At 46.5% G+C, this 27776-nt stretch overlaps 1 protein-coding gene across 5 annotated transcripts; it reads right to left on the bottom strand.

Annotated features, from left to right (window-relative positions):
- Positions 1–77: 77 nt before the first annotated feature.
- A1CF (APOBEC1 complementation factor) lies at positions 78–27505 on the bottom strand. Of its 5 annotated transcripts, none has more exons than XM_075759016.1 (12): positions 27372–27505; positions 21298–21441; positions 18821–18955; positions 18502–18632; positions 16837–17075; positions 12538–12702; positions 9303–9400; positions 8132–8402; positions 6058–6266; positions 3612–3748; positions 2782–2915; positions 78–445 (listed from the first exon to the last, which is right to left on the bottom strand). In XM_075759016.1, the coding sequence occupies exons 2-12, from the start codon at positions 21394–21396 to the stop codon at positions 294–296; spliced, it is 1770 nt and encodes a 589-aa protein (XP_075615131.1). In that variant the 5' UTR covers positions 21397–21441; positions 27372–27505; the 3' UTR covers positions 78–293. The 5 variants fall into 5 exon arrangements, with proteins under 5 accessions (XP_075615131.1, XP_075615133.1, XP_075615136.1 ...); XM_075759018.1 differs by having other exon boundaries at positions 6058–6242; XM_075759021.1 differs by having other exon boundaries at positions 300–445; positions 2772–2915.
- Positions 27506–27776: the final 271 nt, after the last annotated feature.

Below are 27776 nucleotides of genomic sequence, written 5' to 3'. Positions count from 1 at the left end.
GTGTGTATACACACACACCGGAGAACCACTTATTTTCTGGGCTGAGATTTTGCTTTCTAGTGTGAAAAATCTGATTCTGAGCAATTTTATTTTTCTAATTTCTCCTTTCCCCCCCCCCCCCCCAAATATCCTGTTATTAAACTAAAGAACTACAAGAATGAAACTCTGACTAAAAATCTAACTTTAGGCGACAGATTAGTTTAAAATCATGAGGGTGTAAGAATTACCAGACTGAGATTTTTTTTTTTTTTCTTTTTCTCCCCTGCTTGTGCTTGATTTAAGGAAACTCAACATTAAAATGCTCCGTAGCCATCGCTGCGTGCAGCAACCGCGAAGGCAGGGTAGGCTTCGTACGCTGCGTACGTCGCTAAATCTTGTCCCATGGTCACCGCTTGTTTGAGCTGAGTGGCTGTGACGGTCGCGGCTGCGTTAGCAATAGTATATCCTGCAGGGGAAAGGAGGGGTGGGGAAAAAAAAAAAAAAAAGCAGATTAATGAAAAGACATTCAAAACTCACCAGCGCCTGATAGGTTTTGATGGGAAGATTTTGCTGTCGATGGGAATGATGTAGGGAGCAATGAGCTTGTTAATGGGAATAATCAAATTAAATAGGTAATTTCTGGCATGTTTTTCCTCCACGTTAAAGGTAATAAAAAAAAAAAAACAACAATGCATTTCCTCACCTATTATTTGCTAAGCACACTGCTTAAAAATGCCCCTCTCTGTTGAATGTTTTTTCTTTAGGCTTTGGTTATTTCTGGTGCTCTGTGCACGTCCTCCCATGCATGACATGAGGAGAGCAAGAAAATGAAGTAATACAGGGGAAATATGGGCAGGTTTCATGGCGAAAAGATGGCTCTGATACCCTTCGCAGTCAAAATACATGCAGCCACATCAGAGAGGAGGGAAACTCCCTAAATGTAATATCATCAGGGTGAAAATATTTAGTAAACTGGATTTTTTTTTCCCATCAGTTTCTAATGGAAAATGTCGTTCCAACACTTCGAAATTTTCCATGGGAAAATGTTAGCTTTGCTGATTTAAAATGAATCACTGGGAAAACAAACATTGTTTGGGGCTGGTTTGTTTGAAAGCAGGGTATAGCAGCTTGTCGACCAGACCACAATATTTTGCTGTGAAAGAACCAAGAGTTAAGACAAAGCCCAAAATTGGGAAGAGCAGCTGGGGTACCCATTGGCTCCACTGGACCAGGCTTTGCAGTTTCCATCTCCCAGGGTCCAAAATCTCCAACCAACCAGCTGGACAATGGGATCAACTCAAGGTCAGTCAGAGCCGAGGCCCTCTCCATGGGGGGGATAGAGATATTGGGCAACACTGAGAGCACGTTGCCTTGTTGAAGGTGTTGCCTTAGGGGAAAACATGAGAAAAATCGCTATAATTTGAGTATCTTTTTTGCATCAGCAAGGTGAGGTGCAACATTCTGACTAGGACTTGAGAAACTTGTCATTTAAAGCATATCTGCCACCATCATAAGAGAAACGAGCTGCTACCTCGGCATGGCCTGAGCTGAGCTGGGCTTCAGCAAGCCCTGACCAAGGGCCAGTGTGTGTCGCAATCAGAAACTTTAATGTATGTCAATTTGTTGTGTTTCCAAGACAAATAAATAAGGGTGGATGAAAGAAAAAGGAGAGATTATAATTAAGCAGTAAGTGGAGACTGGATTCAATAAAGAGTCCATTTGGTTTCCATGCTGCGGAAGCCTGCACAAACCCAGACAAATTGATTTTTCTGTGGCTTTTGTGGACTCCTGTGGCAGGAAGCCGGATAGATTTTATTTTATTTTTTTTTAAATCCATCCTTGAGACACTCCAAACAACTCAGTAGTACTGACTAATGCATTCCTCGTGTGCAGTTTGGCATGCGTCGCTCCCACTACATCAGAATAACCGTCATGCTGGAGAGCACAGTAGACGTAATTGCCTGCGAGCTGGATTCCTGCTCCCAGCCTGTGTTTTCCATGACTTCCCGAGCTGTTTTGGGCAGTTGCAAGAGCTGTTGAGCTCTGAATTTCCAAACTGGAAAAAAAAAACAAAAACCCCAAAACCCCCTTCCCCATGGGGGTGTGAGAGCTGGGATCAGATCCTAACTTTCACGGTTGCGCCATTTCTTTGGCCGAGGAAATCAAACCTGGTGGTTCAAAAGGAGCTGGGGGTGCTGGGGGAGGATGGATAGGCTGTGAATCAATCAACTGCACATCTTTGCAGTGAGGAAGATCTACTCCATCCTGGCTGGCGTCGGCCAGACCACAGCCAGCAGGTCCAGGGAAGGGGGGGGCTCATCCCAGATGTGGCACTGGGGACACCAGTTCTGGATCCTGCATCCTATCTGGGGCTCCCGGTTGAAGGGAAGCATCCACAACCTGGAAGGAGCGGAGGGGAGGTGCGTACCTGGGATGGGGCCCTGAGCAGTAGGGGGGTCCCTATCCTTGGACACGATCCCCAAGCAACCTGCTGCGCCCGCAGCATCGACCTGCTGGGAGCCGGGTCTGACCGGAGACACCCCCCCCACCCCGGTGCCTCCAGCCTGGGTGGCTCTATGGTATGTATACCATAATCTGGGGAGCCCTGATATAGAGGCAAATTGCTATATAGACAATAAAGATGTCATGCATAAGTAACCTGAGTCAGGGTAGAGGCATGCGGGGGAGCACAGCCAGATCTGTCCTCAAGTGGCCAAAAATGGGTTTATTGCTAACATCCGCAAGGAAGCAGCAGGAAAAATAATATTCCAGGAGACCTTTGCTGTACAGACCTTCCCGTACCTGGAAAAGCTGGCGCTGCAGGAGGCACCTCTGCTCCCTCCGTGGGGATCCCCAGCGTCTGCAGGGTGTATTCTGCCGCGTAGGTTTTGGCTTCGTCGATGTAGGCGCTGAGCTTGGGCGGTGTGAAGGGATGTCTGCGAGTACAGCAAAATGTTAGCTAGCTTGTTGGGGGTTTTGGTTGGGTTTTTTTGTTGTTGTTGGTTTTTTTTTCTCTCTAGATATTTTGATCCGTTCATAGATGGCATCATCCCACATATCAAATGGAAACATTATTTTACTGTGCCGATGCTTTAACAAAAGTACTCTCCTCCTAGCAGTCCGGCGGCTTTGCTGAGTTTGTCGGCCCTGGGTCTTGTTTGGGACACAACATCCTTTCGGAGCATGTCATGCATTTTCAGTCCAAAAGAAAGTCTGCTGCAGTCTGGGTTTTTCTTTAGAATACACAGCAAACATTGTTTTCGGTCAGAAATGTTTAGAATCATATTTGGAGCTGAATTATCAGCATGTTCCTTCGAGCTGCTTTCTTTTTGCCCACAAGAGCTATCATATCCTTTATTTTTACACTGAAAACCACCCTTTTGCCTGATTATTTCTGGCTTTCTGTAATCTTTGCACCACCAGAGAGAGAGCACCAAGCATGGGAGACATCACTATCAGTCTATTTTAGTTTATGGATGCTTTTCTCCCTAATGTATATTTAAAAAAAAAAAAAAAAAGGAAATAGAGACCTGTGCAATTGTGTTTTGAGGAGAGATGCTGGATATAATGGTGTTTTAAAAAAAAAAAGAAATAAAATCCTAAACCCCAGAAAACCTCAAATAGTTACGTACATGGCGGGGTTCTGGCTGGTGAGGGCAGGGATGGTGATTTTGTAAAGGAAGAGCTGTCTTTGGTCTTGGCCGATTGCAGAGTGGAGCTGGTAAACAGGCTGGCCCCAGTTGTTTTTCTGGCAGATTTCTTCTAAGATCTGGAAGGGAGAAAAGGGATTTTTGCTCAGGTTAACTGCTGCGTCGTAACCTTCTCGCTCAGCTCCGGCCCCGGCACTGGGCAGCCTCCTTCCCTCCAAAGGGTTTTCAGGGGTGTCGCGGCAGCTTCCTCAAGGCTTCCAAAAAAATAAAATAAAGGGCAGACAGGATATGTTCACCTTGAAGTGTAAGATTCATCTAAATGTTTTATACTTTAAAAATCATTTAATTCCCAAAGTTAATTATTACCCCGTTAAATCGGACATCTTTGTCCTTTTGCTGATTATTCTGTTTTCAGTGTGTTTTTTTCTTTTAATTCTCCCCAGAAGCTCTATCTATGCAGTTCTATTTAACAGTGCTAAAACACGAGGGTTGCATTCATCCTCACTGCTTCTGTTGCCTCCCTGGCTTAGTGGGTTACAGTGCATGAAAAGTCCAAATAGTCGTCTTTTTTTTTTTTACAAAAAAAAAAAAAAAAAAAGAAAAAGGAAAAAAGGCTGTGTTTCCATCCAATTAATTATACAGGCTTCAATACGCGATTTCTGCTTCTAGTTTGAAAGAGAAATGCTGAATCACGTTGCCCCCAGCCTTAGCACAGCTTATTCCATGGTAATTGGGAATCGCTGTCCAGAAAAGCTCTGGCTTTGTATTTCTTTTTTTTTTTTTTTTTTCCCTTTTTTCTTAACCCACTGATTATGTGCTGTCTCAGATGGATTTGAGCACAGCGTGGTGTTCCTGTGCTTCCCTGCGAGCAGTGCTTGGACCAGTTATGGTTTTTGGTTTTTTTTTTTCCAAGTAGCTCCACCAGACCCGACACTCGGCTGAGAAGATGTTGGGTCTTGGGGCTTTGCGACGTTGGCCGTGCTGCCAGCTGGGTTGAACCAGAGACCCCCAGGTGTCTCCAACCTGTGTCTTTCTGTGGTCTACCTTATTTAAAATTTACACTTAATTTTATTTAAAATTAAAATGTAAAATTTAAATGTCGGTGCTGCTTTTAATTTTGTAATCGTAGCTCCAGCTGAAGTTTTGCACTTCATAGTGTAAATAAAATAGTTCATTACGTTTCTTGACTACAGCAACACTTGTTCCCGGCTGTCCCAACGCCTTTATACGGATGTCGGTTTTATAATGTTACATCAACATTTAAATCCTCAAGAAGGCAGATCTACTTATTAACACCAAACATCCCAGCCAGGCAGCGGGAACGAAACCCATCATTCAAAGATGCCGTTGAAACGGTCTCAGTGCAGCGAATGGGAGAGGCTGACCAAGTCGACAGGTATTAACGAGGCCGTCCTATTAACGAGGCTGCGGTGAAGCAAGCTGTAGCTGCTGAAGACCGGCTGTTGTGAAATAGTAGCAGTGGGGGGATTAGGGAGCTCAGCCGATGGGGAAAACGTGCCCCAAAAAACTGGTGTTGCAGGTTACTGTGCTATTTGAAGTACATGTGGTGGGGGTTCGGCATGCATGGGAAGAGTAAAAAAAATGAATTTCACCTGCCCTAAGGCAGTGCAGCACCACTCAGGCTATTTCACACCTCTTATATGTTGATAAAAGAGAGTAAGGGGACTGTGAAATTTTGCAGTTGGGGGAAAAAAAAAACCCACTTTCAAGTTTTCTGGGAGAGAAAAGAATGTTTTCATAGACTTTGGCATACCGGATGCTGCAGCAATTGAAGTGTCAATAGGCAAATATGTGCTTCAAAATTAAGGGTGAAATTAGTTTCTCCTGTTTCTTTGGATGATGTAAGGGGAAAGGAGTTACTGTAAGAGCTGGACCCTCATAAAACTCAGGGAATTTGCTGTGGGTTTGTTCTCCTCAGCCCTCATCCATCCATCTGGATCCCAGTCCCACACGCACAACCACATCAAAAGCCTCCTCAAGCAACCAGAGCTTCTGCGCTGGGCTGGGCTGCGCAGGCAGTCAACGCCTCTTTTCCCATAAATGATTTTAAAATGTGCATTATTTTTCTATAGATGCACGTTCATTCCTTGGTGAAGCCCCAGGCAACGCATCCTGTTTATCAAACCCATGGCTGGATTTCATCATACACCCATGGGTGTTTACGGAAACTCTCCTCCGAGGGAGAGCGGACACCATTCTCCACTGAGGCAGGTGGGTAGTGCAAGATGCAACTAGTGGTGGTTTTTTTTTTTTAATCTTTCAATGTCTTTTGACATGCAAGAATGGATTTAGTTATCAGTCCCCAGCACAGATTCAAGCAGGGGGCAGGGGCCGTTTTCCCAAAAGCATTTTGGGCAAAGACAACATCTGGACGGGATATTGACTCTTTTTTTTTTGGCGCACGTACCTGAGGAGCAAGTTTAATCCCTTGGGGCTTTAGCGTGACGTGGTTCATCGGCGTGAGCTCCATTCCTGGCAAGAGGTCGTAGAGTTTATCCTCTCCCCTCTTTTCTCCTTTGAGCTGGTATCCACGCCCCAGGCCCGTGTACGCCAGGTAGCCACGACCTCCCAGTCCTCTAACTCCCGCAGCCCCTACAGGTACATTCATGTAAATTTCTAGGAATGTAAGAAGGCATTAAACTGAATCAAATCACCGGAAAAATTACCCTGATTCTCGCTGAAATGGAAAAGTTAGCCCCATTCGCCAGGTTTGGGAAGAAGATGGGCAGGAGCCCCCCCGTAGCTAGTTGCCTGGATAACCCAGGCTCGGCATTGACAACCTTTCTTTTTCGGCTCATGGACTTGGATGGGTGAGATTTTTTGCGGGGAAGCCCTGCTTCTTTCTGACTCAGTTTCCATCTTCTCTGGCCAGTTTTGATTTCGTGAAACCTTTCTAACCAGATTTGTAGTTGAAAGGCAGAGAGGAGACAGCGGGTATCATTTGCTACCAACCAGTGTAATTTCACCTTCTTGAGGAATTCAGAGTTTATACAATCCCTTGCTTATATGATCCAAAATCCTTTTTTTTTTTTTTTTTTTTTTATTTTCCCCCCATTAGTCTTCCATTTTTGTTTGGGGACCCCTACATGGGGGTCAGGGGAGACTGCAAGGCAAGAGAGGGCTGGTGGCTTATCACATCTGCACCTTCTTAATGCAACCTTCATGGGAATGAGTCTCACCTGTGTAGGCAAAAATATGGGTGGCAACAAGGGAAATTCCTGTACCCTTCCTTGGGTAGAACTTGGGTGCAACTATCTCAAAGGAGGTGGTAGTGAGGTGGGTGTTGGTCTCTTCTCCCAAGTAACTAGCGAAAGGACAAGAGGAAATGGCCTCAGGTTGTGCCAGGGGAGGTTCAGATTGGATATTAGGAGACGTTTCTTCACCGAAAGAGTGCTCAGGCATTGGAACAGGCTGCCCAGACAGGAGGTGGAGTCACCATCCCTGGAGGTGTTCAAGAAACGTGTAGATGGGGCACTTAGGGACATGGTTTAGTAGACATGGTGGTGTTGGGTCAATGGTTGGACCTGATGGTCTTAGCGGTCTTTTCCAACCTTAAGACTCTGTGATTCTATAAAGGGGGAAAAATTGGCCGGCATGGTCCTTACCAGCCCCACTGGGGTGCCATGCAGGGTCCCAGCCTGCCGTGGGACCTTGCCACAGGCCTGGGGACACAAACTGAGCACCACAGGCATCATCTTTGGAAGGAAGATCAAATGGGCAATTTTTTTTTTTTTTTCACCCCAGCCCCCAAGCTTACTGCTGCACTTACCGAATGATGCCTGCAAAGATATTTAATAGGGGGGTACCTGAGTGTGGGCATTTGATTTGGTCCCAGATGTGGTGACCTGTGGTCACCCAGGATCAAAGGCAGAACCTCAGCAGCTTTCAGAAAGACTCTGTTTTCATAGACTGCTTATTATTAGGTCAATGATTCCCCCCAAAAAGGAGCCAGTCTCCCAGAACATGCAATTAATGGCTTGCTTGATTTCAGTGCTGGTTCCCCATCCTGCATCAGGGCAATGTGACCTCCCTGGGCTTTGGGTCAGAACACACCAGGACTGGTAAAACTTTCCCTGTGACCTTCAAAGCAAAGAAGAAACACCGCGGAGAGCTGTGCTGGTGGCTGGTTGAGGGAGCTGGCTCTGAAGGGGGAAAAGGAAAATTGTTTTATTTGGTCTTTCCTGCTGGGGCAAAACCAGGAGGATTTGCGGTTTATTTATGCTGGACGTAGGGTGATCTGGAAGCTGTTTCAAACTTGCTTTGGGAAAATGGTTATTTTTTTCGTTCCTTGCTTTTTCTGCTGGAAGATCACTACACTTTTGGGAAGGACAGAGCCTAAAAATTATATTTTCTGTCCCTCTCTGAAAGGGGTCCGGCATCCAGGGCAAAGCCAATGCCCTCAACACCAGTCTAGGGAGCGGCCACACAAGCCCCAGAGGAGTTATTTTGCAAGAGCTGAGTACTGGCGTGACGGGAGTTACCTCGGATGGACGGGGGCCGGATGATGCTCCTGTTGCTGAGCCCCTTGGTGGCAGGGAAGTGGAGGTTGGGGATAGCCGTGTAGGCTTGCGGCGCGTAGAAAACTGGGGCGCCCAGGTAGGCGGTAGCAGGGTCGTACATGTGTCCGAAGGTGTAAGTGTATTCTCCTTGCAGCATGGTACCTCTGCCGCCTGTGCCCCGGGTGTATCTGACGTAGCTGTCTTTGTCGACAGGTTTGGCTAACGTCACCTCGATCGGGGACCCATCCAGCACCTTCACGCCAGGGCGGCAGGGAGAGACCGTGGGAGAAGCACAGGCGTAAGTCTCCAAAGTGCACGGGGATTATCCTGCCTAGGGAGGCAGTTTCCCCATGTGGCTTGCTAATGAGACTGAAAGATGGAGAAAACCACCCAAAAAAGCCAAAATCTCCCTCCCATGGGTGGAAGAAGGCACTGGCTGGGTCACAGCTCAACATGCCTCAACAAGCACACAGCCCTGACCCCTGCCGGGAGAGGGTCCTTAACAGAATTAGCACAGTTGTGAAGCCTTCAAAAGGCTTCGCTTCCCTGCAAAGGAGCACGTCGGTGGGATGATATGTGCTCCTATGGAGAATAGCAGCAGCACTAAAAATAGGAGCAGGGTTAACACCTCTTTGGGAACAGCTCTTGCATTACAGCGCCGTGAATTACATGCAGTGCAAGAAGTACTAAATACAGAAGCCTCCTTGCAAATCCGCATCTGAATTTGGAGCAGATGTTTCGGGTTGACCCTGTTTGTCCTGGTTTGCCATTCACACGCTGCCCTGCGAGTATTTTTGTTGGCAGCTGTGGAACAAGGATGTGAGTGTGAGCCAAGGGAACCCGTAAACCCCTCATTTGCTAGTCCTTGTTTTGGCTTTGCTCTGCCCTTTTTTTTTCTTTTTTTCTGAGAGGTCAGCTACAGTCTGAGCTGGGCAAACATTTAGCGTGTATGCAAGGAGCAAGAAGCCAAAATGAACAGTTTGTGTACATCAGGATTGCTGAAAAATGAATTCAGGATTATAAAAGCAGCCTGCGAAAATAGGGCTAAAACCTTCAGGATGTTTTTGTAGCTCATAAAACAGGCAGCTTTTTTTCAGCTGCATGTAATATGCTGCATATTAGCCCCAGAAATTAGCATTTACAGCAGCTTTACCTTTCCATTCAAGGCTTTCATAGCTTCAACCGCATCTTCTCTTTTATTAAAGTGCACAAAGGCGTAGTCTCTGATTTTCTTTACTCTCTCCACCGCACCTGCAGAAAACATTCGAATATTAGTTGGAAATGGGTGTTAGTTGGAAAATACAGATCTGAAAGAGGAAGAGGACGGTGTCATCTTACCTTTTAGGATGTATATACCATGGGACAATAAATACAAAGGCTGTAGTATTTCAAGAAAAACTAGAAATACTTGGGGTCAGACACCAGTAAGTTTCTCATCACACTGGAATGGTTTTCTCCTGTCTAAAATGCTCTGTTGGATGGTGCCTTTGGTCTTGTCTCTCCCTTCTGTGACAGACCACCAAGACCTGGATGGCTGAGCAGGATGTGCAGCAGCCCAGGACTTGGTGAGCTACAGGTAACATCACTGGCTGGTCACCACCTCCGCGGTTTTGTACCTGCATCGTACAAGTTACTCAGAGGCAGCTTCAGGAAAGCTGATGCTTCTGCCATAAAAGAAGGACACGCTTCTCTTAACCATAGACTCAGGACGTTCAGCAAGAACAAACACCAGGTTCTGCTGGGACAAAGCAGCCCCAAGCGCAGGGACAAACACAGATCTGTGGACAAGGGCTGTCCCTAGGAAGCAGCCTTTCCCTGTGTGAGTGGGGCATCCCTGGGACAGGGCCACAGGTGATGAGGGATCCCCATCCCCAGGGATGCCCCAATTCACCTGGACACAGCCCCGATCAGCCCATCATCAGCTGCAGCATCGGCCCTGCTGGGAGCGGGGTTGGGATGGAGATCACCACTCTGGTGCCTCCAGCCTGAATCTTTCTACACCTCTGTAATTACCCACAAAAATTCAAATGTAAATGGCTTCTTGTTCTTCTCTTCTATGTCCATCCTCTACAGCTTTCCCTTGTTAGCTGCTCTGCTGCCGGTATCTTCTCCGCACTGAGATACTCAGCACTAACATGTTTGTCTCCAAAATAACCACACCGGTCCTATTCCCTGCGGTGACCAGCTTTAGATATCTACCTTTTCTTCTCTAATTGTTCATCTTCCCCGCTTCTGTGCGTTGGGAAGCACATCGTCACCCAGCCCAGCCATGGAGACTATAACACATCCTTGGGGAACACGGGTAAGGGACGCTCAACGACTCTTCCGTTGGCTTCTCACCCTTTAAAGCTGAACAGGTGCGCAGGGAAATGTCACGCCCATGCAAAAAGTGCTTTTACTTAAATAACTGCGGGAGAAAATACATTTCTTTGGAGTTCAGGGGGAGTCATTAGGAGCTCCAGTGGACTAAATGAAGCCTGTCCCAGCCTATAACCTGAGCAGCTTGCATGTCTTCAAAATGACACCAGGAAGGTAAGCAGCACTTTGTGTCCTTCTGGGATCGGAGGGTGATTTTCTAAGCCCGAAGTTATGGGAGTTACATGCTGATGCCTCTTTTACAAGTGAAGGCTTTAACGAACTCTCTGTTTTGAAAATCCCCTTTGTGCGTCCTCGAGAGCGCTCTGTGTTACTGATCCTCACCTGAGCCAAAAACCTTGCCTCTAGGGAGGGAGGACAGGGATATTCAGTGACGCAAGGGATGCATACCTCTATATAAGCCACCAGGCACTGAATTTGGCACAGGTTTAAGGGGTGGTACTTGTACTATATTACAACTTGAGATGTATAAGCAGTGTTCCTGGCAGCGTCTATGGAGCCCGTAGCGATGGGGTAATTGCTCTGTCACGGGGACCTCTGGATCGTAACTCCCCCAGTTAGGATCAGCTTTTATTGGATGGCGGTGTTGAAATGCGGAGCAATGAACAAGGCAGACAACCAAGGGGGGGAGGTGAATCCTTTCAGATCCTTGCTGACTTTTTTGATTGTAATCTCACTATAACTTCAGCTGCATTCGCTCTCCCCAAAGCTCAGGTTTTGCTGATGCGCATTTTTTTGAAAGTGTGGCACAGCTTTTACAAAGGCATCCCCGATTTTACCCGCAAGCCATCCATTAAAAAAGGGCAATTTCCACCATGAGAAGTCAAATTATAAAGTGATGAAAGGACAATTACAGATGATAAAGATCTTCTGTTGTTGTACCAGAAAACCTGTCTTAGGAGCAGAGCAGATGACTGTGACCAAAGTGTCAAAGGGGCATAAATGTGCTTCTGGGAAGTGCAAGCAGTTCAACATTCAGCAGCAAAACTGGAGAAATAAAAGGAGGAAACAGTTGAGAGAGTGGGATGATACATATTTAACTCAGGGGTAAAATGGGATCTCTATCAGCTTGATGATGGCTCAAAGTATCAGCCAGAAACATTGGAAGAGCAGAAAAGACTCATAAAGAAACCTCATGAAGACCTCTGCCTTGCAGCCTGTGGGGGGGAAGTATAAAGCAGAAATGAAAAGTTAGTGAAGGAAAAATGAAGCTCAGTAGTGTATTTTAAGATTTTAACAGAAGGAAGTTAATAGGAACATTGCCAAACATAAGTTACTAATGCCTAATGAACTGTGTGGCTTGGAGACCTACAGAAATGGGTTATTTTTACTTTGTTGTTTTTGGGTGGAATTTCCTAAAGCTGGAGCAACTGAGAAGTAAAATCTCCTTTGAAAGCCAGCAGGATTCTTATTCCCAAAAAACCTACTTGCTTTTTGAAAAATCTCGCCCTAGGTGCTGTAATATATGCCATGAAGGAATACTGTCATATTCTATGTTAAATTATAAGCACTGATTATTCACAAATTTACAAAAGATTGTGATGGGGGGGTTGTATGAAAATTATAGAATTCAGAGTTTAGATATTAGATAAAAAGCATTTGTATTAAATCACTCTATTTCTGTCATCATCCCTTGCCACAGAAGAACGCTGAAATCACCCAGCTGTTTCACCAACTCTCTCTTTTTAAGGAAGACCAAAATGATTCAAAATCGTTTTTATGACACTGGCATCCTCATGCAGCATTTTGGATCTCTTCCAGTTGCCAATTATCCTAAAAAGGTTAGTAGTGTTGTTAGCTGGAAATTAAGCAGCCCTTAATGGGATGACATGATGTGCGTGTTGGGTGGGAGCCTTCAGCCTAATGACAGTTTTTATGGCATTACACACGAACATTTTACAGCGGAAAACCAGTTATTTTTATCTCTTCCTTTGGCATTTTATGAATGAAGAAACATTTCCATTTGCAGTAGCAGTACTTACTTAGGCACTAGTGTGTCAATGGGCTCCTACCTGGTTTGATGTTGTTGAACTCCTTTTCTATGGTCTCTTCAGTGGTTGAGAGCATGAGGTTCCTTACGTAGAGAATTTTTACCGACGACATGGTGTCTTCGTCCACCTCCACTTCTGGTTCTGCCCAGTCAACAGCAATAGGGTGTCCCCACAACTGGATCCTTCCTTTAAATGGATTGGCATGGTCAGTGTCAGACAGGCTTTGGTTCCTTTCACTTCTGCTCAAAGACTGTTTCACGTGCGGTACAAACAGCGGAACAGGCCATTTCTACGAACGGGGCCAAAATAAGCTTTTCTAGCTCAAAGCACGACTGCTTCGTTAACTCGTTTCCAAAAGCAGATGGTTACACTTCAGCATGCTCCCACTAATACCTTAGATGCCTGCAGAAATGCAGCATCCAGAATTAAAGAAGTGAAAATATGGCATAATTCACAAACGTCCTCATTCCCTGGAGTGCTCTCTAAAGAGAAATATTTTAATGAACTTATAAAAATCCCCTTTTGCTGCAAATGTTTCATTCCCTAGATAAATGGAAAGGAATCCAAAAGTCCCAGCTGGATTAAATGAAATAGTAAAAGCAAGGATGTCTCTGTGTGCAACTATTTGAAGTTGTACGGTCCCCATCAGGTGAAGCTGCAGCAGCAGCAGAAAGGAGGGACACAAAAATTAACGAGGTATGAAACAGAGTGTGGGTGTGGAGGAGAAGCATGTGGGCTCTGTTAACACTGGACTGAGCCGCTGAGGGGCAGGGAATTAAAAGAGCAAATAAAGTGGTAGTTAAAAGCGATGTTGTCGCCATGTTATCATGCTGAGGTCCATAACCATTTGCATTGAGTCACCTAATCTGTTAAGTAATTGATTAGTCAATTAGTGATGTTTAATATGTAATGAAAGCTGACTGCCGTGGCCTTGTCTCTAAGCTGTGTGAAACGCAGTGATGAGCAGCAGGAGACCAGGTGGGGCAGAGGTACCTCTACAAAGTGAATGTTTTATAGAATCATAGAATCATTTAGGTTGGAAAAGACCTTGAAGATCATCAAGTCCACCAGCACTGCCAAGCCCACCACTAAACCATGTCCCTGAGCACCACATCTACATGGCTTTTAAATACCTCCAGGGATGGTGACTCCACCACTTCCCTGGGCAGCCTGTTTAGTGTTTGACAACCCTTTGGGTGAAGAAACGTCTCCTGATATCCAATCTGAACCTCCCCTGGCACAACCTGAGGCCATTTCCTCTTGTCCTTTCGCTAGTTACTTGGGAGAAGAGACCAACCCCCACCTGGCTACCACCTCCTGTCAGGTAGTTGCAGAGAGCCATCAGGTCTCCCCTCAGCCTCCTCTTCTCCAGGCTCAACAGCCCCAGATCCCTCAGCCGCTCCTCATCAGACTTGTGCTCCAGACCCTTCACCAGCTTCGTTGCCGCCCTTCTCTGGACACGCTCCAGCAGCTCAATGTCCTTCTTGTACCGAGGGGCCCAAAAGCGAACCCAGCACTCGAGGTGCAGCCTCACCAGAGCCGAGTACAGGGGGACAATCACATCCCTACTCCTGCTGGCCACACCATTCCTGATACAAGCCAGGATGCTGTTGGCCGTCTTGGCCACCTGGCCACACTGCTGGCTCATGTTCAGCCGCCTGTCGAAACACCCCCAGGTCCTTTTCCGCCAGGCACCTTTCCAGCCACTCTGCCCCAAGCCTGGAGCGGTGCCTGGGGTTGCTGTGACCCAACTGCAGGACCCAGCACTGAGCCTTGTTGAACCTCATCCAGCTGGCCTCGGCCCATCGACCCAGCCTCTCCGGACCCCTCTGCAGAGCCTTCCTACCCTCCAGCAGACCGACACTCCTGCCCAGCTTGGTGTCATCTGCAAACTTCCTGAGGGCGCACTCAATCCCCTCGCCCAGATCATTGATAAAGAGATTAAATAAAGATATAAAATATTTCTTCACCTCCTGTTTTCTCCAGACAGCAATGATACCTCTTTCCTGCTCTTTTTCTTCCCTGTCCCTTCTGCACATCTTGCGGGGAGATCATCCTCCCTTTTCTCCTCAAGAGTGGTTGAAATGTGGCCGCTCATTAAGGTCCATTGCCCCAAATTCTGTGGCTGACTTTCTATCTGGCAATTTTAATCAGCCCAGCAGCTAGTTCTTTCGATGTACAGTAGAGACAATTTTCTGTCTTAGTGGTATGTTAAGTGCTAGGTATTCCATCCAAATAATGAAATAAAATTTCTGCCTCTTCTGCAAATGTGCCCCAAAGAGTAAGTGGTTTTTTTTCTGTGTTTGTTCGTTCGTTCTTTCTTTCTTTCTTTCTTCCTTTCTTTCTCTCTGATCTTTATGACATGAAGATTGGGTCCTCCAAGGCTTTATTTATGCTAAAACCTGGAAGAAACCCAGGGACACCTATGCCAGTAGAGGGAAAACGAGAATCCCACAAAACATTTTTGGAGAGATCTAAAAAAAAGGCATCTTATCTTGCATCTCTGCTTGGATAATCCATGGGTTAGATGGGTTACATGGGTTAGAGGGTGAGGATGGAATTTGGAGACCTATTTTTCTATAACAGAAGTGACAAGAAACAAACCAGAGAGGGACCGCTTATTTTTACAGTAAGAAAACAAGGATTTAGATGACTTTTGTGGTGTTTCACAGAAAGGTCGCTGCTAATGGCAGCCAGCTGAAATGAAAGGCCGTGTGCCCCTTTCTTAATTGCCATTTTTCTGTTCAATAGTGGAAATAATGACCTAGTTGACTTGCAGCAAGGAGCTAAGCTTGGTGCCAGCACTAGCTTCTTGCTAAAACCCAGTTTTCCTCCACCTTCTTGTTTAACCAGGAGACAGGACAACATTTTCATAAAAAGCATCTTCCTTTTTGGGCGTTTCTATCTTTTCTACAAAGCTCCCTCAAAGAGCAGCGAGGTTCAGAGTAAAGGAAGCATTTTGATAATGATATTCAATCTCACATTCATCCAATGCATCAGCTGGAGATACATTCAATTCTGGCTTGAAACCTTTTTCAATTTCCTCCCGTATGTTTGTAACATCAGAAGGCTCTGGCTCCTGCTCAGGCCTTCGAAATTCCCCAAACTGTTTACCGAGACGTCCCTAAATTGGAAATCAGTAGCACATTGCACATGTCTGTTCAGGGCTACGTGCTCGTTCCCATCTGTCTTGCTGTCTTTGCTCAGGATTTCAAGTGCTTTGCTCCCTCAAGGCTGCCGTCGGCAGCTGTGGCTGCGCCCGCTCCTTCCTTCCTTCTCGATATAGAAACCATGAAAAAGTTGTGCTGAAGCACAGACTGACTGATTTTTTTCCCCCCGCAACCAGAGAGATGCTAAACAGATGCAGAAAATGCAGAATAAAAGGAAAAAACAGTCAGTGTGAGATATCCCACAATAGATAAGTCTACTCGGCGATCAAAATCATTCTCATATTTTTTACAATAAGAAAAGAAAGGATTTCAATGACTTGTGATGTTTCATAGGCTATCATACAGAAAGAGTGAAAGAAGACTGGTGGGTGAGGAACAAGTCTCAAAACAGAAGGTTTACTGGATTCTTTCACCGGCAAGCGAGCTGGGTTTGACAAAGCAGTGCAAGAGCTGCCAAGCATAAGAAAGCATGAGAAAATTGGTGAAATGAACTCAATGTTCAGTGACTCCTTCATCTAACACCTGACAAACCTCTCTGCTTCACAACAGTCTTTGAATGTCCCCAGCACCAAATTACATAGACTTATTCTTTATATTGTTTAAATCCTAAAGCGATTCCTTCTTTGAAGCTTTCTTCCCACATGGAAAATATCCATTTTCAGGAACATCCTCAGTACATTCTTAAGGCTGAATATCTTTTTGGATGCTTTCCTGAGTGATTCACTCTGAAAGGCCATAAATGAGGCTATATTTTATATATAACCCAAGATAACCACAGGATAACACATATCCTCCAACAGAGCTGTGTGGATGGATACAGCTAAATCCATCTAGCCGTATTTTTAATAAATTCAAGCACCTAAATGAAAAGCATAGATAATGAGCATGGTGCTACATCAGGATCTATAGTGAATCACCCGCCCTGCACCCCAGAGCCAGGATGACTCCATCAGCCAGCCATGGTGTACTGGGGTCCCTCCTTGCCTTGAGCATCTCTAGCAGCTGAGAGGTGTTGGAACACCAGGCAGTGTTTGCTTCCTTGGGTACGTGGGTCCTCTGGAGACTTCGGTCTCACTGCACCGCAACACATAGATACATAGGTGACCGCTGAGATGACACCATCCCTACCACCATCACCACCTGTACTAACCTGGGAGCAATTTTCTCCTGGCCATTGCTGCTGCCCGATGGCTTTCATATTCCACAAAAGCAAAACCCCGGTTTTTGGTTTTATCAGCCGCGCTAGGGTAGACAATGACATCCACGACTCCGTCTGTGACTTTCTTCATCTCTGCTAAAATTTCCTCCCTCTTCTTCGTTTTGGGGATCCCTCCCACAAACAGGCGGCAGTTGTCCACGCTGGCACAGACTCCGAGGAGACGCCCATTCCTGTGTATAAACAACATTGTTGGTTTGTTGGGAGTCAGGATCAGCTCTCAAAGAGAGGAAAAGATTAAAATACCCCCCCCCGCTCTTGTCCCAAAACACAAAGTCAAACACAAGGCCTCTCGCTCCTGTGGCATGTATTGCTTGGGACATTCACGTAGTCTTAGTCAACGCAAGAGCTAACGTGAAGGTTGCCATTTTGGTGAATTTGACATCCAAGTAAGGCAGCGCAATTGAAAGGAAGGATCTGAGATCACAGCAAAACCAAAGCCAAATTTTGCCTTTGCTTCCTGGGTTTCTCCCTTTTGCTATTATTTGCAAAAAACAGCTGCTACCAGACACGGTCACAGCAGTGACTTTTGTGTTGCCACCAGTATACGCCAGGATTTGTTGTGTCCACCAGTGACTTGTAGCTTCCCAGTCACCATTGGACCTCATGGCTGAGGTTTTGGGGAAACAAAATCCCTTGTCATGGGGAGACATCGTTTGAGGGCTTACTGAAGCCAACTGTTTCACAGATCCCAAAGTAAAAATTTCCTTACACACACTTTGCTCACCTCTTCGTGGTCCAAGCACCTCTTGCAGGTCTTGAGAAGTTAAAAACTTCTTTAGCGGGGTCTTTGGAACAAGGGAAGTAAGCAGAGGAGGTGGAGGTAGACAAAGTCTGATCTTTAAAACCCTCCAGCCTCTGATACAAACCATGTGTCCCTTGTGACCTGCTCATCCTTGGGGTTGCTAATAAAGCAATTCACAACTCTTCTTTTCTTTTTATTTTAAGTGAAAGCCATAAAATTGCCAGAATGGTTTATCTCTAAATGCTTCTAAGCAAAGGCGTCTACTCATCCCACTTTGAACGGGGGAAAAAAAACGTTAAATGTGGTTGAAATCAAAACAAAACATCTTGATGGGCCCATATGTTGTTGATTTCTGGGTGTTTTGTTCCCAATTTTTAGTCACAAACATGAGGGCTTTTTCTGTTCCTATCTATTAGGAAATGTCACTGGTTTGCCCATTGGTTTCCATCCTATTTCACCATTTTTTGCAATCGCTCTGTCTCCCAGAACATATCTGCAGTATAGCTCACGAGAGAGACTGTGGATAGAAATAAATCAACAAAAAACAGCCCAGAGGGGAACATGAAATAAACAGCAACAGTTAGGCAAAAATGAATTTGATCCAAAGCAAAATATTTTTTTCCAATGTTCTGGTAGATTTTTCTTTTGGTAAGGAAGAAATTTCCTGCAAAAGATTTTGGCTCTGATGAGTCCTTTGTTCTATGACTGCAGGGCGAGATAAGAAGTGATTTCCTCTTAAAGCTTAGGTCTCTAAACAACCTTCCTCCAGGCTGCAGGGAAAAATACACCTTGCATAAAAAAATAGATTACTATACATGCTTTAAAGTTGACGTGAAGGTGTTTGCCACGCTTACCTGATTTCATAATTATTGAGTTGCTTTATTGCGTTCTTCGCCTCCTGTTTATTCGAGAAGGTCACAAAGGCATAGCCCCTGTTGTTGCCATTAAAGTCCATCATCATCCTCATTTCGTAGATTTTGCCAATCTGCAAATAGAAAGAAAAAGGGTTGTCAGTGAGATGGGGGATGTTTAAGCAAGACCGGGTGCTTCCTTGACTATATCACGTCAGAGCTCCACCAGTGGTCTGGGCCAAACCATTTCCCGTTCAGCCTTGACATGCAGCTTTGATCATCACTAACCTCTGCAATACAACTACCCGCCATAAAGTCTTACTTTTTCACACAGTGGTATAAGTTCATCTTCAAAGAGGTCTCGGGGAAGTTTCCCAATAAAGATCTCGCACCCCCTCTCTGGCGGAGGGCCATCCCAGCCGGGTGGTGGGCCTCCGTATTTCCTCTGCCCATTTTCCTGCCATGGAGAAAAATAAAAGAGTGGTTTAGATAGAGATTTTAAATGTGGATGTAATCAACCCCTTCCCAGGGAATGACGCTTTAGGCACGCTCTGTTACCAGTGGGCTGGAGGCAGATGCCCTCCTTCTCTCCAAGGAGCAACTCTTCATCAGAGAGAACGTAGTGTGCATTGGCTGCCTCACTGCCATGTCTGTACTGAAAGGCTTTGGCGTCCCAGTTAGTACGCTGGTGATGTACTGGAAAATGGTCTGGTTTGTACCTAGCTGAGTTTTGCTAAGGGACAGGCATGACTGCATGCTCTGCAACTCGCTTGCTACTTCAGATGTCCAAGATGGACACAGTCAAATACCTCCTTGGAAAATGTAGGTCTTTTTCTTTTTTTTTTTCTTTTTTTTTTCTTTTTTTTTTTCTTTTCTTTTTTTTTTTTTTCTATTTTTGGCTCCCTGATCATTTCTGTAGTTATTTCTCACTCTGGGATTATTCCACGCAAGTGAATGCCTGTACGGCTGACTTAAGAGGAAGGCCAAAAGCCTGTAAGCAAACAGGGATCCTTGCAGGAAAATAAGAATATACCACAAGCTCTTTCAGTTTTCCTGAGCCTACAACAGGTCCTGAATTATCCATGCTCATTCCTGTTTTGCAAATGTTTTCAGCTTAATGATGGAGTCATGGGGACATTTGAATTTATGAATGAATTCTTATAGCAAATCTAACAGGAAGACCATGATGTTTCAGGCTATTTTTCTTCCCCCAGTTTGGCTGAACGGAGCACGTCGCCGGTGTGGGATTTTTCCATCTCTTGAGACATTTATTAGGTGAAGTCAAAAAGCGATGGCTGTACTTTGTGTCGTTGCGGTCATCTGCGATCTTCACTGGCGTGCCAGCTGGGAGAAGTTGATCACCTGGAGGAATGCTCAGCTCATCGATAATGGTCTGAAAATGGCCAGAGGAGTCTTACTGTCCCACTTTAAGCCAAGCGAGAGACAATCAAACAGTTAATTTTTTTCACTTTGACAACGTATGTGGGAGCTGGTGTGTGAGGAGGTGCAGCAAGATATAAAGCCTTCTCTCAGTCTGCAGTGGCTTCCTTTGTGGCATGAAGGCAGCATCTCAACAATCTCATCTTGGCAAAGTGTCTGGAGGGAAGGAGGACTTTATTGTCCCCTTCACAAAGAGGAGTGACCCTGGCATGCATTGAGGAAGAAGGTGTTTGGCTGCAGGGATAGATAGGTTGGAAGAAAAGCCCAAAGAGACATGGAAAAGGAAATTAGGCGAAAAAAAATTATAAAGTTGTAAGCTTGGAATGGAAAAGGTAGGGAGAAAGAAGATGTTGAGGGGGGTGAAAGGCTGGGGGTTGAAATCTGTGGTTTAGGAATGAGCTATAGCCAGATGTGACAGCATGAAAACTGAAGACCAGGATAAAGCAAGCGACAGTAAACGTAAGACATAGAGAAGTTATGTATCTTCTGGGCCAGGTACAGCAGAAAGCCTCCTCAAGGGCAACGAACCCGGCTGCTGGCCTGGTTCTGGGATGCACTCAGGATTGAGGGCTACAGGAAAAAGCTTTTTCCCAGGAGTCTCAGTTTTTGTTTTGGGCTGTTGTGCCCTCTAGTGCTACACAAAGCAAGGCAAAGTTCAAGGCAGCCACCTGCCTAAAATTCACAGTTTTCAGTCACTTCTTCCAGGATGCAAGGTCAGTCATATCAGTGCCCAATGCTTTCGAGAGATTAGCTTGTTTTGGTTGTGCTAACTGAGAAAGACTTCTTCAGATGGCTTTTGAAGGACATGCCCAGTCTCCACCTGCTCTAATCTGAGGAGGCTTTGCACTTGGAGACCTTGAGGACTAAACTGGGAGCTAACCTTTGGTGTCCGGGCAGGTGAGGCACCTGCCTCACATGCACTTGTATGTGTGCAAGGATCTGTACAAAAGGCAGATCTGGTGGTGATGCGTTGGACTTCCTATGGCCAAGTCCGGACCTATGCTCTTCTGAAACTTTGCCTAGCGGGCTTTCTTTGCTACACTACCACTGCACCCACGGCTTGGAGACAGCAATCCCAACCTTTCCCAACATCTAGCGGTGCTCAGGGTTTTTCTCCCACCCTCATCATAATTTGGCATCAGGCAAAGAATCCCTGGAGGAATAAGATCCTGCTTCATAAAGACAGCATCTATTACGCGTAGTTACGTGCAGCACATACGTTAGAGGAAAAACAGAGAGAAGAAGAATGAGCAAAGAGCGCTTCGCGTGTAGAGATTAGCTGCTCAAGCCCCCAGTGCAACACATCACTTCAGGATGAAGCCAGACACTGAGCACAAAAGGACGTGACTGAGTTCCTACCTGGATCAAATTATATCCCGTTCGCTGAATTAATGCACGGAGGGCGGCTTCTTTCTGTGTGCCGGTCAATCCATCCCCGGATTTGTGATTTGATTCCATTGTGAGTGATTATCAGCAAAAAATCAGGTTAATTAGGGGTGCTCACTGCAATCAAATTTAAGATAAATTAAATAAATTAATATGGCTAGGAGGAGAAAGTCCACCCTCCTGAGAAAGTTAACAGGATCATTCTTCCTAAATCAGTCATTTTGAGATAAAAACAAAATACCACAAACCGTGGAAAAAACCAAAACCAACCCCCCTGACACGTTGCATGAAAATAAACAGCATTGAAACCCATAGTCAGATTTTTAGGCAGTACTCCAGCGAGACGCAGAGGGATACAGTAACATGCGGGCGCACGTGTCTTAGGAGGGCAACACAGGTAAGATGCCTAATCCCGCGCTGACTACACGGCGGCGAGCGCTTCGTGCCGTTGCATCCACTGACGCTGGGAAGGGAACCTCGTGCAAGCCGTGTCTGGCGCTTTGTAAGACACATGAGCCATAGGTCCAGATTTGACCTATTTTTAATCATCAAGAACATGGGAGAACTTCAGATCTGTATCTAGGTTCACAGTTGGACAACCTTGGGTTCAGGTGTTTTGGTTCAAAGCTGTAGTTTTAGGTCACATCTAATTTAATTTTTTTTATTATTATTATTTTAAAGTTTTGGATTTGGGCTGAAAATACCGTAAAGCTGCAATCTGAATCTGAATGGGAAGGGAAATCTGGAGGATCCAAGGTGGGGACACAGACAGGTGGAAGGAGGATGGATTGCTGCGGTTGCACCCTGAGTTAATGCTAATTTTGGGGAGAAGACCCTAAACAATCCCCCTGCGCAGCAGATCTCTCGGTGCACATAACACGAACATCACGCACAAAGAAACGCAGGTAAAGAAGTGCAACGTATCTGACTCTGGCGGATTTTCTGAGCATGCCACAATGCTGGGGAAATAACAGAAATTTTTTTTTTTCCAATAACACCAAAATATTTTATTAGCACATGCCGCTTTTGGGGGTTCATTGAGGGAAGAACTAAGGTTTGAGGTTGGCCACTTTGCCTTCGGGCGTTACTTGTTCTGTGCTCCTATATGTTCATATCCTGGACAACTTCAGCATGTGCTTAAATTTAAACAGATGGATTATTCTCAGTGCTGAAAATGGGGCATGATCCCAGGTCTTCGCAGCGTCTCAGCCTTCTGTCACTCAGGTTCTGCCACACTGAGCTCCGGAGACCATGCCTTAAATATTTGGAAATAGAGACATATCCGTAATGCCAGATTTAGGAGCATTTTTTGCTGAGGTTTGTGAGACCCTTCTGATTTTTTTTTTTTTTTGTGTGTGTGTCATGCCCCTAGGTTGTTCAGTGTTTTAATTACTACCCAATGTGCAGGGGCTGGGACATGGACTGTGCAATGCAACAGCTTGCTCTAATTGCAAAACGAGTGTTTTCTGCAGCAAACAGAGCCCGGTTATTGTTTTGTTTTGTACGTGCTGAGGGCAGCAGCAAAACCCCGTTGATGCTTGTGGTTTCTGTGCCTGTCGACTCCTCCGGGGCTGGGGTTCGTCACGGCACAGGGCAGGATTAGCACACTGCTGTGCAAAAACGAGTCGGACACTTTTCCCAGGCTGCTTAAGAAGGAAAAAGCGGTCGCTCAAAAAAAATCCAATTAAAATCCAAACTGGTTTTGCATCCTCACGTGCCTTATAGAGGAAAGCTCCGGCATACTGCAAATTTGGCGCCTTATATTTTGCTTTTGCTGTATCCTGGTTTCATCAGGGGTTTGAGGGATGAAATTGCATCACTTGGATCAGTGCAAATTTGCAGGGTGCTCTGTGAGCCTCTGTCAGCCCTTTTACCCGGGCTCAAGCCCATCCTCATGTACCCGAAGGCCGTCACAGAGCTGGGCGTGGAAAGGGACGGCTGTGCTATGCAGATATCTCTAATATTCACCACCCCAGATTTCATCTTTTTTTTCTTTTTTTTTTTTTCTCTTCTCTATCGAATACACTGGCGCTGCAGTGACCCACTTCCCGACAGGGCGGCTGCCCGGGTGTCGGAGCGAGAGCGTCTCCTCTCCGTGCCGGGAAAGCAGCTGGACTGCAGCCAGGCGAACCTCGGCAGGTTTCCATAGCGGCTGCGGTTTCCAGTCTGTCCCCAGCCACGACCTAGATAGATGAGCAGTGTAAGAGCCTGGGGTTCTTTTCTCTGCCTCCCCCGCCCCAGATTGCATTATTTCACCCTGCACTTCCCTATGGGCTGGGTGTCTCGGTGGCTGGTGCTTTGAATGCATTTGCACGCAGAGCCTTAAATGCAAAAAATTTCCTAAAATCTCCATACCTCTCCTCCGGGGAGGAGTAATTTGCAGTAACATCTCACTCCAGGTGATGGTTTCACGCAGAGCAGCGAGCAGAAGCGGTGGGGTGGGGGGATGGATGGGAATAGAGCATCCTCCCAGCTGATGCATTTGCAGCAGGAGCAATATCCCTCTTTGGCTTCTGCCTTATTAGATAAAACCAGGCGAGCTCTTCTGGGCCTTTCTCGTAAGGCATCCTGCAAATTTTTTTAGGCTCTAGACCAGCACGTCTAGACATTGGCATACTCCAGGATATGCTCACGCAATCTGCTAGGAATAAGGAAGCAAGAGTGTTCAAGGTTGAGCAAGGTATTAATCACAGCCACCGTGAAAACCAGTGTTGGAGACTTCCACGCATTTCATGAAAAGTGCCAGACGAATCGGTCGATGTGCTCTCAGGGCGTGTGTTAACGATGGTCTGGCCTTCATCCGTGCCCGGTGCTTCCACACGCTGCGACCTTTGAAGAAAGCCCAGCTGATCGCAAGGAAACAGCCCTTCTCTGTGCAAGCAGTGGGGGGATCGCCATCGCCGGGGATGTTCTGACTCGCCTGGACCACAGTCCCCAGCGACCTGCTGCAGCTGCGGTCCCCGCTCCCGATTCGGGAGGAGCATCGGAGGCCAGGGCTGGACGATGCTGCATGCTCAGGGTTTGAACACCCACGTGGACAACCCAACGCGCCACCCAGATCCGGTTTTGTAGTGCCACTCTCAGAAATTAGGTCCTTCCTACTAATTGCCAGCCCAAAGTCTTTCACGGCTAATTTATAAGCCTTGCTGCTAAAGAGCTTTCTTCCATCAGTTGGGTTTCCGTGGGACAGAGACAGAAATCATACCTCTATTTTTTAAGAGTTATAAATCCCACCACAACAAATCCCAAGCATGGTAAATCTGGCTTTCCAGCCTCCAATTTTCCAAGTACGTCTTCTCCCACCCCTTCCCTCCTACCTCCCTTGGCCTGAGGACATCTAACCACCTTTTTGCACAGGACACTCTCCCACCCCCACCACCCTGGGGTCTGTACCCACCAATGCATCCCGACTATTTCCAGGACACAAATCACGCTGGGATGTTTTACTTCTGAAACCGGTGGGATTTCAGCCCTTTCCCCTTTTCCCAGGTGTCAGCTTCAGTCCTTGCAGCGATGCCGGCATGCTGGGCTATGTTTTTTTATCATTAAGGGTGAGGGAGGAGAGCTGCTGTCATGGGACCTGGGAAAACATGATTACTTTCTCTCCTTCTTTGTTCCCTGGGCCATTAATCAATTAGCAAATCCACCCTCACAGGGGGTACCCCCCCCCCCCCGCCTTCCATGGCTGCTGTTGGAAAGTGTGAGTGACTGCAGCAAATTAAGGCAGTATTTTTAGTACAATTTAAAAAACAAACAAACAAACAAAAAAACCCCAACCAAAACACCAACAACCACACTTAACAGAAACAATTGGTTTGGAATTCAATCATTTTCAGGGGTTTGACCCCTAGATGGTTTGCTGTTAATAATGACCATTATGCTAAAAAGAAAAGAAAAAAAAAAAAAAAAAGGAAGGGGGGAGGTTGCATTTTCTTCAGATGTTTATACTGAAATTAGGACCTTCAGAGGTGCAAACTGTCCAGGTGTGTTTCCTATTTCATGAGTTTTTAACAATCCTACCAAGTTATCATGGCCACAGAAGCAAGAACCCTGTGCCATTAGAAAAGGCAGGTACTGCTTTTATCTTAAATCAGAGCATCGCTTCGTTTGATTTTCCTCTCTCCATTGAATGGTCTCATTTATTTTAGGTTTCCCTTAAAGCTCTGAAATGCCAAGGCAAGAAAAGGTACTTTTATGCCTAGCAAACCCCAAATCGACAAGAAACAAACTTATTATAACACTGCTGCAGCTCTCTGTGACTTGCCTTGCCAGCTACTGCAGGCAGATCCTATGGCTTCGCTCCAGCCAGCCAGGAGCAAGATGAATCCAGAAGCTTTTACCCCAAAACCATGGATTTTACTTCGCTTTTGGGTTATTTGCTTGGAAATCCCCATTCAAGTGATGTCTCCCATACCGGGATTTTTGTTGAGATGAGGAAAGGAGGTATTTGCGGCCGGACCCTGCTCTCCCCCCCCGCACTGCTTTTGCACCCTGAGCCTGCCCCTTCGCAGCCCTTTCGGGGAAACCTGGTTACTGTTTTCCATGAATGAGATAACGAAACCGTGTTTATCCTGCGCGGATCAATACGCCTTCGTGTTTGAATGTGTTGAGCCACTTGGACACATTTAATGAAGGCCGTTTTGCACCGGTACCCACCCCCCCCCCAGGTGCAACCGCTCCTCGTGAAGAATAACAGCCTTTGAAAACGCTGGATAAGTGTGTTCAATCTTCACCCTTAATAATCCAAATAGGTAGTTACTGGAGAAACTATTTTCCTTCAGGTTATCAGCTTGCTTTTCAAGGTTTTGGGGTTTATTTCCTCTCTCCAGGCTCCAAGCAATACGTATTCATATATATGTATATATATATATCACAAAGCATTCTTCATATTCTTCCTAAAAACAGACACTTGAAGGTTGACGAGCTGCCACCAGCTCTTTGCTGGGGTGAGGCGCGGTGCAGGACCGAGTCTGATTGAGCAACATGTCCCTTTGCTTTCCGGGGCGTAGGGTATTTTTCCAGCTCAGGTGGTTCAAACGGAAAGCGGGAGCGCATAGGTGTTTGCAGGAAAGCGGGGTAAATTGGGAGTAATGGAAAAGCGCTGCATGCTTTGCAGCACGTGAGCCTTGGGAAAATATTTCACGTATAAACCGGGAAATATTTTGCTCAGCCTCTTTTGCTTGAGAAGCGGCTTCTCTCCTTTGAAATACCTCTCTTCTCGCACCCGGCTTTTGCAGCTGTGTTACCAAACGCACACAACATGCCCCAAAAAGCCATTTCTGAGGATGAAGGGAGCCTGATGCTGAGCCCAGCCTCCTTCCCCCCGCCGTTTTATTTGCAGCATCAGGTGCCGGATGCTTTGAAGCCAACCTCCCTCCAGCGCCTGCTCCTCCCCAAGCCTCCTATTTTGCCAAGGGAAAATAGCTTAAGAGAAGCATTATGTGTTGGGCAGAAAGCCTGCTAGTTTGATGACATTAGGGAAAATTGAGATTTTTTTTTAGGAGCGGCAATCGCCCTTGATACAGAGACTGATCTTTTGCAAAGAGAAGGAGGAATAAGAAGTCGGCTGGAAAGATCTCTAATGATTAGCCCTAGAAAGTTGGGCTTTAACAAATCGAGACTGAATTCTCGCAGGGAAAATCCCTCCTCCCCCTCCCACCTTGTCTGGCTCTGCTTTTCGAGCAACCGCCGGTGATCAGCAGGGGAAAAGCGGTAAAGAAAAGCTCCTTGCTGCCGCTGGCAGGCAGAAATTACGGCGAGGCCCCCAAGGAGCCCTCATCTCCCCACCTTGCTCATCAAAATATCAAGGCGAGCGGCGTGGGGCTGTGCCAACGGGGGGACTGAGCTGCGCAGTGAAGGGGGGGTCCCGGCACCCCCGGTCCAGCCCCACCGGTGTCGAGCAGCGCCCAAAGCGTGAGTTTGACGGTGGGACACCATCGGAGGAAGGGGGAAGGTGCGCGATGGAGCTGCTCCTTCCCCACCCCCGCCAGAAGCCCCGTCTCGTGGGGGACCCGCTCCCCGTGCCCCAGACCTGAGCGGCCGCGTACCTGAGCAATTTTGGAGATCGCCGCCCGGGGAAAAGGTCTCCTTGATTATGGAGAGTTTGCGACGTGTCACTCCGGTTATTCCCTAATCATCATATCAAACTCCAAAGGTTCAGCAGCCCCGGGGCTGGTTTACAGTCCCCATGGGTTAAACGTTAACCCGCTCTATCTCCCGGCTCCCTGCAGGCCTTTGACCAGATAGCTGGGTCACCGCGGCTCCACAGCACCTACCCAGGCCCATTTTCTTCGTAAATAAATGCAAAGGACTCGAGTCAGGTTGAGGTTTAAGGGCCGGCCCCGCGCTACCATTTTGACGCCGGTCCGTTCATTCGGCGCCGATCCCAGCTGATCCGTCCCCGTTGCCGCTGGGATGCTGGGAGAAGGGACACAGCCTGGTGCTGGCCTCAA

The sequence above is a fragment of the Balearica regulorum genome, chromosome 7 (genome assembly GCF_011004875.1).
Source record: "Balearica regulorum gibbericeps isolate bBalReg1 chromosome 7, bBalReg1.pri, whole genome shotgun sequence".
In the NCBI taxonomy this organism is placed as follows: domain Eukaryota; kingdom Metazoa; phylum Chordata; class Aves; order Gruiformes; family Gruidae; genus Balearica; species Balearica regulorum.
Note: the sequence above shows the minus strand (reverse complement) of the source record. Positions and strands in the feature narration are given on the sequence as shown.